General features: G+C 59.4%; 4 protein-coding genes across 4 annotated transcripts; 2 read left to right on the plus strand and 2 right to left on the minus strand.

Moving 5' to 3' along the window:
* Window positions 1-263: 263 nt before the first annotated feature.
* Window positions 264-2,534, minus strand: A1Q1_07579 (ATP dependent DNA helicase; the record flags this gene model as incomplete). Its single annotated transcript, XM_014326972.1, has 3 exons — window positions 264-2,183; window positions 2,226-2,489; window positions 2,532-2,534. The coding sequence occupies 3 exons, from the start codon at window positions 2,532-2,534 to the stop codon at window positions 264-266; spliced, it is 2,187 nt and encodes a 728-aa protein (XP_014182447.1).
* A 468-nt stretch (window positions 2,535-3,002) lies between these two features.
* On the minus strand, window positions 3,003-3,833 carry A1Q1_07580 (uncharacterized protein; the record flags this gene model as incomplete). Its single annotated transcript, XM_014326973.1, has 6 exons — window positions 3,003-3,054; window positions 3,200-3,344; window positions 3,404-3,469; window positions 3,577-3,720; window positions 3,774-3,792; window positions 3,831-3,833. The coding sequence occupies 6 exons, from the start codon at window positions 3,831-3,833 to the stop codon at window positions 3,003-3,005; spliced, it is 429 nt and encodes a 142-aa protein (XP_014182448.1).
* Window positions 3,834-4,966: 1,133 nt separating this feature from the next.
* Window positions 4,967-7,361, plus strand: A1Q1_07581 (ATP-dependent RNA helicase ded1; the record flags this gene model as incomplete). Its single annotated transcript, XM_014326974.1, has 4 exons — window positions 4,967-5,036; window positions 5,271-5,659; window positions 5,747-6,946; window positions 7,299-7,361. 4 exons carry the CDS (start codon window positions 4,967-4,969, stop codon window positions 7,359-7,361), a joined length of 1,722 nt encoding a protein of 573 aa, XP_014182449.1.
* Window positions 7,362-11,184: 3,823 nt separating this feature from the next.
* Window positions 11,185-13,717, plus strand: A1Q1_07582 (uncharacterized protein; the record flags this gene model as incomplete). The annotated part of the gene is made up of 3 exons (XM_014326975.1): window positions 11,185-11,241; window positions 11,438-11,597; window positions 11,640-13,717. 3 exons carry the CDS (start codon window positions 11,185-11,187, stop codon window positions 13,715-13,717), a joined length of 2,295 nt encoding a protein of 764 aa, XP_014182450.1.
* Window positions 13,718-16,074: the final 2,357 nt, after the last annotated feature.

A 16,074-nucleotide genomic window follows, 5' to 3' on the forward strand; every position in this document is an offset into this window, starting at 1 on the left:
GTGTGGCGAGAAGAACCTAACCATATACAACAGATAGATAGAAAACACCACCTGGTATACCCCCCTTTAGCTTTCTACAGCCTTATAGCGAATATGGACTCTGCGTTCATGTGTTGTTGCACAAGTAGCGGGCACAATACAAGTATCAATCACATCGGGGAAAACTGTTACACTGCGTGTACTAACTGATCTGCTATCTGTCCTGCTGCCATCCTACCCTCTCGCTGCCGCCCTCTCCACCACGACCGCGCCTTCGGCACGGCCTACACGCCCACGCGGTTCACGACCTTCTTCTGCCCGCTGAACCGGATCACCTCCCTCTTCTCCAACACCCAGAGCGCGCGCTCAAGCGCATGCTGGGAGTATCCCTGGTGGCCGACAAACTCGCGGACAAGACTCTGATAACTCGTGCTCCACCCGATCGGCAGCCGGCGGCGCAACTCGCGCTCGATGCGTTCCATCTCCTCCTGCAGTTCCTGCCTCGACATGCCATCGACCTGGCCGGCCGCGACGGCGTCCATGGTCGAGTATTTGAAGAGGCGGATCGCCTCTTCGACGTGGTGCACGCCGACTGTTGGGCTGAGCGTGATCTTGGCGAGTGACTCGGAGATACGGATCATGGCCTCGAGCTGGCGCACCGTGATCGGAATACTGCTGCGCTCGTCCGTGTCCCGCTCCACTTGCTGGACCTGCTTTCGCAGCGCCACGAAATGGGACGAGAGCATCTCGGCCGCCTCGGGGGATAGACGGGGGGCACACTTCGCCTTGCAGTAGGCAATGTACCGCTTCATGGTGTCCAGCTCGATCTCGCCGATGGCGTCGTTGTCCGCCTCGCGCAGCATGTGGATGTTCATGACGTGCTTGGCAATGGTGCGGTCGCGCGCCTCGTTGTGCTCGTCCCTCAGGATGAAGATCATGTCGAATCGCGACAGAATCGTCGTCTGGAAGTCGATATTCTCGCCGGGAGACTTCAGGTCGTCATATCGGCCGAACACGGGGTTGGCTGCTGCCAGCACGCTGGTGCGGGAATTGAGAATCGTCGTGATGCCCGCTTTCGCGATCGAGATGGTCTGCTGCTCCATCGCCTCGTGGATTGCGACGCGGTCTTCGTCCCGCATCTTGTCGAATTCGTCGATACACACCACGCCGCCGTCGGCGAGCACCATGGCGCCGCCCTCGAGGTAGAACTCGCGCGTGACCGGGTCGCGCTGCACGCTCGCCGTCAGACCGGCCGCCGAACTGCCCTTGCCCGAAGTGTATACTGAGATGGGGGACACCTTTTCGACAAACTTGAGCAGCTGCGACTTGGCCACACCGGGGTCTCCCAACAGGAGCACGTTGATGTCGCCGCGTAGCCGCATGCCGTCGGGGAGAATCTTCTTCGACCCGCCCATCAGCAGACACGTCACCGCCTTCTTCACGTCGAGGTTGCCGAAGATCGACGGCGCAACGGACCCCGCAAACCGGTCGTACAGCCCGTCAGTGCGCGCCATGCGCTGGAACTCCTCCTCCTCCTCGGGGCTGAAGACGCGGGAGCCCGGCGAGGATGCAAGCGTCGTGTCGAGCTCAATCCCCAGGACACGGAGGTACGGCTGCCTCAGGGCCGGAGCGCCGCTCTTGCTGCTGTTCTTCGACTGGGGCGCATAGGTAGAGTAGATGCCCGTCGCAATGATGCGCGATCCCGGCACGACGCGGCCGGTCAGGTATCGCTCGGCCTGGAGCATCATGTGTCTCGGCAGCTCGCCGACGGGGACCATGTCCGGCGCCTCCTGGAGCTTGATGCTCTGCTGGTCGATGAAGCGGCAGCGGTCGTGCAGAATAACGAACGGATCGAGCGGGCATTCCTTCTTCTGTCCCTCAACGGCGGGTGCCTCGCAGCGGCGCGGAAGCGCGGTACGCTCCGCACCGAGCGAGCCGCCGACCTTGACGATTTTGACGGTACGGCACGACTTGCACTGGATGTGCAGCTCTGTCGCGCGCGAGGAGAGCTGCGATGCGTTGATCACGATACCGGGCAGGCGCACCAGCTTCGTGAGCGTGTCGGCGGTGAGTTGGCGGAACTGGATCATGTTCATGTTCGATTTGAGCGTGACTTGCATCTCGGGGACGGCGTCGGCGGCCGCTGTCGAGCCTGGGTCGACACCGGGGAGGGCCTGCTGCCTCGCCATGCGGAGAAGCGCGCTCTCCAACTGAAACGTTAGTTGACGCATACTCATGCAACTTACCAGGGGCACCTGCTCGCCGGGCTGGTCGTGGACCTTTTGCGCGAGGTCCTCATTCCAAACGACGAGGTCATTCATGTCCACTTCCAGCGTGTGGTGGTGCATCAGCAGCGCAGACTGCAGCCGGTCGCGATACACAAAGTCGTTGCCGATACGGAAGTTCTTGAGGAACTCGTAGAACTGCCTCTCGCTCTCGGCCGGCGAGTCGGGCGCGAACGCCGTCTCCATGACCGGGATGGCGAAGACGCGGTTCTGTTCGAAGCCGCTCTAAACCTGTTAGCACTGAGATGGCATATTGCTGAGACTCACCATGTTGGTTTGTTGTTGTTGTTGATAGATGGGAACAGCAACAAGGAGATGAAAATGAGCCCCTTGGACCCGCAACGCCTGGTGGCTGGCTCGTTCATGGAAGGGCTGTCATTCATGACCCTTGACGCGTCGCGGGTCCAATTTCGCGTCGCGTCAACACGTGGTGGGTATGTCCTCACTCAGGAGGGACCCGCCACCGAAAACAAAGCGCCCAAAGCGGAGGCCAGGACTAGCAATGTGCAGCCTTCATTTGAGAAATACGTCGACGATGCATGATGGTTGCGCAGGCTAGAACATGACCGACATGATCTGGTCGCCAGTGCATGGAGCCCGCTGAAGGAGATCGCTCCCTCGTCGGTTCCTCCTAGTCTTCCCCAGCCTTCCCCGAGAAGCATCATGATCCACAATATACATTCGTAAACGAGTCAAAATAACACACTAATCGCTGGCTCCCTGATACACCATGTACATTTATTGCGCAAGGATCGAACGCACAAACGAGTGGTAGTTGATCTGGCCGTCGCTGCAGGGTCAGCTAAGCGCTAGATGGACGATAGCAGAGGTTGGAGACTGGACGTCTGAGGCGAGTCTGAGCTCGCAGACCACCGATTTCCAGCTCCAGATGGCAAAGCGGCAAGCTTCACTGCACTCCGCCCGTGCCTACTCACGTAACAGGGAATCCCTTGAGGAGCTCGTCGACCTCCTCGTCGGTCATCTTCTCGCCGAGCTGCGTCAGAACGTAGCGCAGCTCTCCGGCACCGATGAATCCGTTTCCGGCCTTGTCAAACACCTGGAAGCCCTTGATGAACTCGTCTGTTGGTCAGCTAAATCTCCGAGTATGCGTAGCTCTCTGCGGACCAAAGTCTACTCACCTGCAGTTCCGGCTGGCTTCCAGCCGTCAGGACGGTTAAGGATCTGGAGGAACTGGTCGTAGTTGACTACGTGTTAGTTAATGGACGTTACCTCAAGCTAAAGTCTTGATACTCTGTTGGCAGTCGCTGCCCACTAGTCGAGCGAGCCAGCCTTCCCCATCGCTTGCACTCACAGGTAGCACCGATCTCACGCTCGAGGGCGGAGACCTCGGCCTGGGTGGGGTTCTGGCCGAGCGAGCGGAGGAGCTCGCCGAGGGACTCGCGGGGAACCTCTCCGGTGCCCTTCTTGTCAAAGAGCGCAAAGGCCTCGCGGTACTCTGTCAAGGTCAGCTGGACTACAGTCGTAGTTTGCTTGCGAGAGGGTACACACCAGCGTTGTTGGGAGCGGACTGAATGTTAGCTAAGTCGCCGAGGAGTTCGAGCTCACCATTTTTAGGACAGCGACGAGATTAGGGAGGGGGAGATATGTCTAGGTGTGACAGAGAAGTGATGAATCGACAGACGGTGCGTGCACTTGGATGTTGTTGTCGTCGTGTTGATGTCGCTGGATGGTGCCTGAGAGGTTCAGACGGAAACAAAGTCGCGTGGCAGAGACGTGATGGACAGACGCGTCGTGAGAGCGGAAGAAAATGCAGAAATCGGCTCTGGAGTCACGTGTAGGAACGGGCATACCATGTCAGATGAGCATAGCAGGATTGCGGAGCTTCCAGACGTCCAAACGTCATGGCAGCGGTGAGGATGCGCCGCCGGCCCCACTGAATGGAAAAAGGATCCGTCGCCACCGACGTCTTTTGAGCCCAACGGCCCAAAGGCCCACCGCAGCGGGAGTAAGAGGGCGTATGAGCCAAGGGGGGCAGCAGGGCGTATGACGCGCGCGCGGGGGGTGAAAAAGATTTTCACTGGAATATTGCGCCCGCGTGCGTGCGTGCGATGGATGGAAGAGGTCGCCGTCGCCACCCAGCCAACGGGAGACCGGTGTAGTGTCTCCGTCCAAAGGCGCATACCTGTGTGTGCAGTGTGTGGTGTGTGCCTGTGTCTGGTGTCGCCTGGGGGCTGCACCTGTGCACCATGCACCTCCTGCCCCCGTGTCTGAATCTCCACTGTAGGGGACAGAGGATTGCTGACCCTGAGCCACTTGCTCCCTCTAAGCCCTCCTGTTCTGCCAGCGCACTCTTACTCGGCCCAGAACCCCTCAGCCCGCATGCCTCACCGCCCATCACCCACACCGCCCAGTCAAATCTCTTTTACAGCTTTTCAGTTCCACTTTCTCTTTCTTCTTTCCTCATCAACCCCCCCCCTTCCACCTCTCTTACATCCATCTTCCCAAAAACATCGAAAAACATCCTCCTTCGGATCGTACTCGACTCTCCTTCACTGGCTCTCGATTCACGATACGACTTGCACGCTCTTTTCGCTCTGTACAACTACTATAGACCGAGAAGACTCTGAAGAACATCTTCTTCCCGCACCCACCAACCCCCAAACCCAACCCATCAAACGCGTCCTCTTGTTGCACCCATCCACGGTCGCGACAAACCCTCTTTGAACCCCTCTAGACAAGTTATGACTGCTACTGTTAACGACAACACCAACGGCAACGCCGCTGGTGCCACTGGCCTCGAGAACAAGTTCGGTGAGTAATCCCTTTTTCGTGTGTCGCGTGAGCCGTCGCCGCCGCTTCATCTCCACCGGGCGTCGATGGCGACCCACCCAACTGAGACACGAGACCACGGGTGGCGCGTTATGTAAATCAAATCAATCCACCACACTGTGGACTGCCTTGGCTTGATAACACTTTTGCCACCCGGTCTATTTTCTCATCCTCTTCATCACTCTTTCCATCGCATTATGCTAACATCCTCTTCAGCTGGTGTCTCTCTCAACACCAACAACGCCACCAAGTCCGCCTACGTTCCCCCTTACCTTCGTGCCCGTCAGGCTCAGCAGGCTAAGGCTCCCTTCAACGGCGCGGCCCCTACCCCCGCTCACGCCTCCGGCAACGGCTACCGCCCCTCGCCCACCGGCCTTCCTACCCCCGCGCCCACCCCCGTCCAGAACTCGGGTGCGTACCACCCTCCCCGCGGCGGTAACGACGGCGGCTGGGGACCCCGTGGTGGTGGCCGCGGCGGCGACCGCTTTGAGCGCGGCACTGCCCCTGGTGCTGGCGCCTGGCGCGACGGCAAGCACATCACTGGCGCTCGCAACCAGCGCCTCGAGAAGGAGCTCTACGGTGAGGAGGGCGATGGAACCCACCAGGTGAGTTTTGCAACATGAAAGCCGCCCCTTTGTCTCAGACGATGGGTGGCGAAAGCGTGAGATCAACCGTCACTAACGTCTTCTCAGTCGACTGGTATCAACTTCGACAAGTATGCCGACATCCCTGTCGAGGCCACTGGTTCGGGTGTTCCCGAGCCCGTTCTCCTCGAGAACATCCAGTACGCCCGCTACACCACCCCTACCCCCGTCCAGAAGTACTCGATCCCCATTGTCGCCCTCGGCCGTGACCTCATGGCTTGTGCCCAGACTGGTTCGGGTAAGACTGGAGGCTTCCTCTTCCCCATCCTCTCTGCCATGTACACCTACGGCCCCTCGGCTCCTCCCCCCGACAACAACTCGTACGGTTACTCGCGTCGCAAGGCCTACCCCACTGCCCTCGTTCTTGCCCCCACCCGTGAGCTCGTCTCGCAGATTCACGAGGAGGCCCGCAAGTTCGCCTACCGCTCGTGGGTCCGCCCCGCCGTCGTCTACGGTGGTGCCGACATTGGTCAGCAGATCCGCCAGCTCGACCGTGGCTGTGACCTCCTTTCCGCCACCCCTGGTCGTCTCGTCGACCTGATTGAGCGTGGCCGCATCTCGCTCGCCAACGTCAAGTACCTCGTTCTTGATGAGGCCGACCGCATGCTTGACATGGGTTTCGAGCCCCAGATCCGCCGCATTGTTGAGGGTGAGGACATGCCCGACGTCCAGAACCGTCAAACCCTCATGTTCTCCGCCACCTTCCCCAAGGAGATCCAGATGCTCGCCCGCTCGTTCCTGAAGGACTACATCTTCCTTTCGGTTGGTCGTGTCGGTTCGACCTCTGAGAACATCACCCAGCGCATCGAGTACGTCGACGAGCACGACAAGCGCTCGCTTCTTCTGGACCTGCTCCTCGCCGAGCAGTCGGGTGGTCTCATCCTCGTCTTCGTCGAGACCAAGCGTATGGCCGACTCTCTCTGCGACTTCCTCTGCTCGCAGCAGCACAACGCCACCTCGATTCACGGTGACCGCACCCAGCGCGAGCGTGAGGCCGCTCTGTACGCCTTCCGTACCGGCCGTGCCCCCATTCTGGTCGCTACTGCCGTCGCTGCCCGTGGTCTCGACATTCCCAACGTTACCCACGTCATCCTCTACGACCTCCCCACCGACGTTGCTGAGTACACTCACCGCATTGGTCGTACTGGTCGTGCCGGTAACACGGGTACCTCGACTGCCTTCTTCAACCGTTCCAACCTCGCCATCGGCCGCGACCTCATCGACCTGCTCAAGGAGGCCAACCAGGAGGTTCCTCAGTGGCTTGTTGACATTTCTCAGGAGCGCTCGTACGGTGGTGGCGGCTACGGCCGCTCTGGTGGTCGCCGTGGCGGCGGTGGTGGCCGCATGGGCGGCCGCGACGCTCGCCAGGGTGGTGGCTTCGGCGGTGGTGGTGGTTACGGTGGCCAGCGTTCTGGTGGCTACGGAGGCGGCTACGGCGGTGGCTACGGTGGTGGCTACGGCGGTGGTTACGGCGGCGGTGGTGCCGGCGGCTACGGAGGTGGTGGCTTCCCCCCTGCCTCTGGCTCCTCTGGTGCCTCGTGGTGGTAAGCTGCGAGCTTTCCACCGCTCCCCGCAACGCCTCGATTGGTGTCAACTCTAGAACATCTGGGTTCTCTCTCTGCTCTCCGAGGTTGGCACTGACGCCGCAGTGACACGAGTGTAAACACGATCGGTCGCTGCGCAGTCCCTTGTTCCTATTCTTTTTCGCTTTCCCCTTCCCCACCCGTTCTCCCGTTTCGATTGCATCAACAAGGGTTTTTCGCCCGTCTCATCATCAAGCAAGCATTGTGTTCACACGCGTCCAACTCCCCTCCCCCTGCAACCAACCCAACCTGCAACAATACAACAACTTTCATCATTTGACAACTGCCGCATCTTTCGTTATCCCCTCATCGGTCTTGATAAAACACCGCGGCGCTGTTGGCACCCGACGAAATGGACGTTTTGTGTCAAGACACGCACATATAGAGCACCGGCTTGCTCCCCTTCCCGTGTGACGGCGGAGACGCAACCTCAACGATACCCTCGAAATCAACAAGTTTTCCGTGTATGATATAGAAATTCTGGCACCCTATTCCGACGAACGATTCCCTACACCGCCCGACTAATGGCGACGAGGCACACGAAATTTGCAACGACACACACCCTGCATGTGGACACCCCCCACCTTTCTCTTCATTGTGCCGACCCCCCGCTGTTAGGATCTCAACCCCTGGGAATTATTTCATGTAGCAAGAGACTTTTGGGCAATTAGACGCTAGAGGCTAGAGTTAGAAGTAGAAGCTTTTTCCGGCGGCCTCAACCTGGCGTTTTTGTGCCTGTATGTCTCTCTCTGAGACGTATGAATAGAGTGCGCTATCACATCGAGCGAGCGGGCGAGCGGGGCGAGCGATGCGAGCGTGAGCCTGCTCGCGACTGAGCAATTGAGCAGCGAGCGAACTGACTGAACATCTGAGTGAAGACTGACGATCACGGGCAGACTGAGAGTACGCCACAAGCGGAGCAAAGTATTTTCGTGCAATCCGCTAAACCCTAGCGATCTCGCGACGGGAGGCTGGCACTACGCCGCGCATGCTCAGTCCGACATCGGAATGTATCTAGGTGTTCCGAGCGAGCATGCAGAGGCAAGAGTGAGAGCCTGCGCTCAGGCAGATCTAGAGTTCGTATTGGCCGTCAGCAGTTCGCGCGCGGGGGAGAAAGAGTCAGCCTGAGTTTTGAATTGGATGGCACCGCCATCGAACCCGTAGATGGGTCGGGCAGAGACACGGATGACATCTCCGGACGGCGGCCGTCGCAGTTGTTACTATCATACATAGTGGGGACTCGGAGCCGACGGCTTCACGTAAAGGCGTTGTGAGTTGAGCTACGGCCCGCGCTGCCGGCCCTGTAGAGAGATTGGAGGTAGATATGTAGTCAGTGTGGCAGGGAGGGGACGGAGACGGACACTCGAGGTAATCTACGCTCCCGCTGCTGTGCTGACATTCATCGGATGAGTACCTCCTCCTCCAGTCTGCCGTTCAGAAGGGCAAGGGACATGCCGGGCCGTACGCCGGCGACTTCTCAGAGACTCACTCAGAGAGTTATCGGCGAGATATCGCTACCATTTCTGTTCTCTTCCGAAGATTTCCCCCACCCCACGCACCCACGCACCCACGCAACCTCTGGACACCTCTGAACACCTCTGGACGCCTCTGACCGAGCATTCCTGGACCCTCGCATTCCTGTGGTTGAGGCGCAATATGCATGATTTTACTCAATTCTTGCCCATTCCTCTTCGTCCTCGGCAGAGCACAGTGGCAGAGATCTGTCAGTGGACTATGCCGCCGGACGATGGACTTTGGCTGCGTATCGAGGCATGTTGAGCGTATATTGCCTTCTGCGCATAAGCGACGGCTTGGCAAGCCTCGCTCTGGCCACGGCTTCGAGGCTCAATACTCATGGCTGCTGGCTGTCTCTATGGCTTTACATGGCGTCCAGGTCGTCCAATTGTCGGAAGTCTATTAGCGAGCAGAGGTTCGTGGCTTGTCTCAAAACCTTTCATCCCACTCTTACGCGCTCCGATGTCGCATCTGGACCGTCGCCTGTCGCCCATCGGTCGTCGGGCTGTCGGGTTGTCGGGTTGTCGGGCTTGACACCTGGTGCGAAGGCAGTAGTCCCGACGTTCTTCCCCGATGTCTTTGCACTATTGGACCAAACATTGGAACGATCCACAGCTATGTCATAGAAACGCAAGTGCGAGTGTAGATCTGCCGAACGTTCGTGCCGTGTGTTACCGCGGTGCGAGGCCAGAAGACTCTTAGCGCCGGGCGCGCTTCTGCTTCGCCTTGCGTTCGGGACGGATTAGTGGTTCCAGAAGGAGTACGCAGTAGCGCAGTGGATCTTTCCTTCTCGCTTAGCACTTTCTGTGGCACGAGTTCGTGATACCGGAGACTTTCGCCCATGCTACTTTCCTCCATGGACTGGCCCTCCGTCGCCGGAGCTCACGCCGTGGGTAGCCCGTGTGGGCTACCGACGGCCCGTCAGCACGCAGAGCACATCGAGGATGCAGGACAAGTCCGCTGGGCCGGTTTTGTGAGATCGTAGCTCCAGCGTATATGCGAGGTCCCTGCGGTCCCTGAGCTCCGAGCACTCAGCCCTGTGCATGATCTTTTCGCGCGCTTCTGCACTGGGCTTTGCGCGTTGTGCAGAGTGCGCGTTCCTGCTGACGTTGTCTTGAGCAATGCTACCTGAGCAAACTTCCTGAGCAAACAGAGATGCAGAACCTGATGAAGATCTGCGAAGAAACAAAAGGGCGAATGAGAGTGCAAGCAGGTAGGAGGGGAGCGCCGATGATCCGGCGCGCTGGCGCGCGGCGCAGTTGGTGACCCACTCGGCAGGCAGCGGGCACGGCGGGCATGAGCCCTCTGCCGGCTCTGCCCTCTGCAGCAACTTTGGAAGCTCGGCGCCTGATCAGAAGGGGGAGGGTCTGCTGACTGCTGCTGCCGTTGTTGCCGTGCCGCCGAATTCGACGTCACATTCCACTACTTGCACCCTCCCCGCCCAGCTGCACCCAGGACTCCCTTTCGCACTCCGCTCCGCCGACCCCTCAACCGCCGGTAGAGACACCTCTTGGCCGTGTTGACTTTGAGAGAGTTTGTTTTTCTCATCCTCCCTCTACTCCTTTCCTCCACTATACACACTCACCTTCGTTTCGCTTGTTTTCCTCTCTCCCCTTGCCCGCGGATACTCGACTGCATTCCCACACACTCTACACACTGCACAACACAACGTGATACAGTTTCGTCATCCGCCCTACGTTCCCCTACGTTCCCGCATCCGAACCACGAATCACACGATAAATCCAGTGAACGACCCCCCGCATCCCGAAAACTTTGTTCCCAACGCTCGATCAACAGGAACAGAGACTCTGGCTATCGGCTCAAAAGGACTCCGGACTGCGAGATCACCGAGCGAAGCACCGATAGAGACCCTCGCTTGCCCGCTTTTTGACGTCTACTTCGGTCTAGACAGTCCGGACTAGCAGACAGAGTGACTCACGCACCGAGGCTCGGTTCGATTGCCGGCCGATCCCACAGATCCGCCCGCCTGCTCGACCTTCCTCTTCGACCGACGTCAACAGACAAACGACGCCTGTTTATCGACCTCTTTCTTGCATCTCCACACTCATTCTTCCACCTCTTGCGCACGACCAAACGCCCAGCCGACGGGCGTCACGTGTTACCCCTACTTTAGCTTCCTGATCTTGGCTTCGCCCTCGACTTTCGCATCTGCATTCTCGGCGCTATCTGACGGAGAGCCGACGCACCTCCCAACTCCAAGGAACAAGATAGCACCGAACCGCAGACACCGCCCACCATGCTTGTTTGGTTGGTCGTACTGGCCACCATCAGCTTGGTGCGGGCGGGCTACATGACGGTCGGGATGAGCGAGTGCGTTACCATCCACATGTGCTCACGCTGACCAACCCCAGAGCTCGACAGTGCAACATGTCCTCCGTCCAGTGGAAGGGCGACGATGGGCCGTTCCACCTCCTCCTGACGCCAGTGAGTATTCGAGTCAAGTGGGCAGGACTGTCAGTGCACGGCGCCCGCCCGTCCGAGGCAGAATGCTGCGGATCCGGATCTGCCTAGGTCCAATTGGACTACTGGCGCACCGGCAACCGGCCGGCTGACAGACCTGACCGACAAGTCGTCCACAAAATTCTGCGCAGCAGGGCTGAAACGCTGACCTATCCCACAGACAACGTTTGAGCAGTACGGGTACAACGTGTGGGTGCCGAGCATCCCCAACGGGACGAACAAGTACGACCTGCCGATAAATCTGCCGGCCGGACTGCAGTTCGTCGTGACCGTGTGGGGCCAGAGTGGCGTTGAGTACGCGGGCACGACAGACGTATTGAGTAAGCCGCTTTTTGGTGTCTGAGTGGAAAGCTGACGTACAGCCGTCCTGCCCTCGCACAACAAGACGACGTCCTGCTTCCTGAACAACAACCAAATCAACGACCTGTACACTTTCGCGTTCAACATTTCCGACTCGCACGACAGCCGGCCGCCTCAGTGCTCCAATCTGACAATATCATGGCCGACGTCGCTCGAGAGCGAGATCGACAATGGCTCTGACACCAACACGAGAACGGAGTCGTGGATGCTCGACCGCCGTGATGAGGCTGCCACCGAGCCCCTCGTCGAGCTCGATATGGAGCTTGAGGATGTCGAGGCGCGCGGGGACAATGACGACTTCAGCAGTGGTGCAAACCGCACGACTGGCACCTGGAACACGACCACCCCGCCGACAATCTTTGGCATCATCCCGCTAGGCAACTCGTTTTCGATCCCGGTCACCTACGACAAGGACCGGGAGAAGCAGTTTGGCCTCCCGGACCAGTATCTCAGCCACAATCCGACAACATGGACCGAGAAGGGCGTGACGTCCTTGAATTGGACGGTCAATCTCGCCAAGGGCACACGCTTCATCCTCGTCGCCGGTATCGGGAGCCAGGAGCAGTGGGCGTCCGGCGGCAGCAGCGAGATGATGACTGTCGGCCAGGGGCCGAGCACCTGCTTCAACGTCGGCGGGTCGAAGCCGAGCGTCACGCTGAGCGGAACGTCGACGGGCGCTCTCGAGCCGACGGAAACCATTCCCGACCCGGAACCCGACCACGGGAGCGACAACCAGACAAGCTCGCGGTGGACGGGCGTCATCCTCGCGTGCATCTTCAGTGTGCTCGGCACTGCGCTTTTGTGCGTCCTGTTCTGGTGCTGCTGTCGGGTGCGCCGCGAGCGACGGCAAGCCGTCAAGGCTGGGCGGCCGAAACCGAGTTTCGTCAACCTGGCGAGCTTCGGCAAGTTCGATCGCAAGTATAAGCCGCCCGACACGCAGCTTGACCTCATGGGGCCAGAACATCGCGACGACGCCAGCGACGGCACGCCGACGCACACTATGTTCGGCCAGCGGCCGTACTCGACTGTCACATCGCACGGTTACGACCGCGGCAGCATGGGCTCCGAGTCATTCGCCGACTACAACGGATACCCGTACAGTCCGCCGCCGGTGGGCACGCGCAACTCGCTCTACGACGCGGCTGTTCCCTACCGAAGCTCAATGTACGACCGCACCAGCGCCTATGACCGGACAAGCGGGTATGACCGGACAAGCGGGTATGACCGGACAAGCGGATACGACAGAGGTAGCATGTACGATGACGGCGTGCAGCCGTACTACTACCCGACGACCGGCAGTCCGACGACGACGAGCCCGCCCGCCGCTGCTGGAAGCTCCTTGCCGCGCAGGAACCAGAGCTACGACCACATGGGCGACTTCATGGGTCGCCAGCCCTCTATGGACGGCATCAGCTATCCGCCCATGGCGCACTCATTGCCGCCGCTGAAGCGGCAGATCCTGCTCGGCGAAGGACCAGAGGAACACAACGACTCGACGGAACAGCTTGTCCAGCTGAAGCGGGACACGATTGCGGCACTCGACCGGCCCGGCGAATCGTCTCGTGGATCCTCCACGACTAGCGTCCCCGGCATGCTGACCGTCGATACGAACATTGACCCAGCCATGGGCGGCGTCTCCCCCTCGCCCATCTCGGGACTCGAGGAGGACAACGACCCGCAAGGCGCGTACGTCGTGCACCGGGATGCGGGGCGGATCCCGAACAGCCCTACAGCGGCGAGCTCGCGAGTCGTAGAGCTGCCGCCACGGTACGAGGAGCTGAACTGGGACCGCGAAGCCAGCGGAGACGTCATCGAGGAAGCTGAGGCCAACCTTGGTACGATGCTGGCCTCTCCCAGCTCGCCGGCAGGGGTGAGGCACCCCCTCCCCCTGCCGCCAGGAGCGAGGAGCCCGCCCCAGAGCAGAAGCCCTGGACCCACCCGGTCGTCACCCGGCCCTATGTCGCCGAGACCCAGGTCGAGCGGACCCGGCAGCCCTCTCTCAGGCGTGAGCGGCAGTCCGCTCGGGTCGCCAAGGACGGCGCAGGAGCCGCGACAGCGCGAGCAGCACGGCATCATCTAGCCGTCTCCGCTCCCAACATCCCCACCCACTCCACGATCTTGGCCAATCCCCCAACACACCACCAAGCTCCAAACAATAACAAAGGAGCCACTGCCCACCGAGGGCAGAAGACACTCAAAATGGACACTCACTTCTTCTTGCTCATTCTTGACCAACCCATGACCCCCACTCTCGCTTTCCCCGATATCTTGGCATCACGACACACACTACCAGCACAATCAATCACGGACACTTTTCCTCCTTTCCTGTTGTATCATTATGGGACGCGCTGATTGCGCACACGCGATGCATCGATGTCGTCGCACACCTCCACCGACTGCTACGGAGCAAACTGACCAAAGCTTACTCACATGTGACGAGTGGAGCAGGGCAGGGAAGGTAGGCAGCGGGTGGAGGGGGGAGGGGCGCAACAGGTGATCGGAGGGCGCACGAGACGAGGTTGAGTCAACCGGGCGCAACCTACTCGACCTTCCTTCCTCCACAACTAAACTAGACGTTGTACAGTTCCCCACCAACTCCTTCGACTTGCGTGCACTGACACAGGTCGTCTTTTCGTTAGCCCGTTACGATCGCTGGACCTAAGGGGCGAAGGTAAGCTGACCGGTACTGGGCATAGCTTACACGCAGACCGCGAGCTTGCCAGCCCGCTATGCTGCCAGCCCGCAATTTGCCACCCGTGAGGGAAGGCGGAGAAGAGTGTGAACTTTCTCTTCGTCCAGGTTCAGTGCAGCTTCTGGTGCCCTGGCAAAGCTGATGCCAGACCGGACTAAGATGCCAGCAGTCCGCAAGGTGCAGGCTGTCGTCCCCGAGTTATGCCCTCTGCCAACTCGGGAAGCGAGCTCGCCTCGCCACGGCGCTGACCTCAGGCTGGGGCCGAGGGTGAGCTGTCAACCATGTGCACCAGTGCAGAAGCTGACAACCAGTCCTTCCCCGTAGCTGATTGGACTGGTGTTCGGACTGCAAGCTGGAATGGATTGTGAGCTATTACCGTGCGCGAATGAGCTGACGATCAGTCTTTTCAAGCGAGCTTCCTCAGTCATCAGTCATTAGCTGACTCCACTTCGGCATACTGTACGGACCAAGCCTGCTCGTCAGAATATCTGATTGGCAATCCACCAGATGGAGGTTAGTCTAAGCGTCGTGAACTATCTGACTCCAGCCCTCACGTCGAGAATTCTCTCCCGCGCAATGCCGAGCTGTCTGTGTGCCGACTGGGAACCGGACCGAGCTGTAAGCTGAGTGGCAGCACAAGCTAGCTGACGCCAGTCCTCGGCTGGAGCTGGGGGTACGTCAATCTAAGTGACACACCGGTTGTCCGGTTCTCAGCTGTTGAGTTCGCCCTCAGCAGAACTCCAGATCGCATTCTCCTGTGGGTCCACGCTGATAGACGTCTCTAGGCCTAGCTGATGCCAGCTTGCGCATGCAAGCTTCTTGCCTCCTAATTTCGAGCTGATCCCGAGCAGGAGATCTGTCAGCTTGGAGAAGTTGATTGCAGCTGATACTCAAGCCTTCGGGGTGGAAGAGAAGGCGGGCTGTGCTGCCCCTGAGTAAACGGCTGCAGCAATCGAGGCACTCGAACCTCCGATGAGCAGGTAACACCAGCACTACTGTGAGCCTTGGAGAAGACAGAGCTGGAGATAAGAGTGTCGCAGCTGACTCCACTCCCCTCCGCAAAGCTGACTCCAGTTCGCTTGAGACAACGTTGCTCCGTTTGGCTGCAGTTGAGCCCGGTCGCCAGCTCAGACATGGCGGCAGTCGTCGGAGTGCGGAGCGTGACGGTGTGCTAACTTGCGCTTTAGGTTAGCAGCTGACATCAGAGTTCCCAGTCCACCCATGAGCTTGATCTCACTTCCCTCTGGAAGTCGAAGCCTTGGCTGTTCACCCGTGAGACGGCAGCGATGAGGGGTCAGGGGTCCAGCTGTGTCGACATCAACGCAACGCCAGGCGTCAACCGTTCAGTGCCGTCGCGACCTGGGGTAAGTGGACGGATCAGCTCCTCTACCTTCGTGCCAGCTGACGACAGTTCGGTGGCTGCGGGGTCGACGCCTTCATTAGCTCACATTCCTCCAAGCGACGGAGGTAGACGGTAAGGACTGTGGAGCTCTGCCCTTCGTAAATACAGAGCTCACTTTCAGCGCAATTGGCTTATCGAGGTCACCAATCCTGCTGTGAGCTTGTACAGTAGGACCCCTCCCGAGCTGACGCTCAGTTGTGCGACATCTACATTAGGTCTGTGAGTGAGGGAGCTCGAGATGAATGGTAATCAGTCGCCTATGTCAACATTAGCTCAGACTACCGGCACAACTGGAGATGTCCTTGCAGCCTGTCCATTCTGCATTTGCCTGTTCCTTGTAGGG

The sequence above is a fragment of the Trichosporon asahii genome, assembly GCF_000293215.1.
Source record: "Trichosporon asahii var. asahii CBS 2479 unplaced genomic scaffold scaffold00015, whole genome shotgun sequence".
Lineage (NCBI taxonomy): Eukaryota > Fungi > Basidiomycota > Tremellomycetes > Trichosporonales > Trichosporonaceae > Trichosporon > Trichosporon asahii.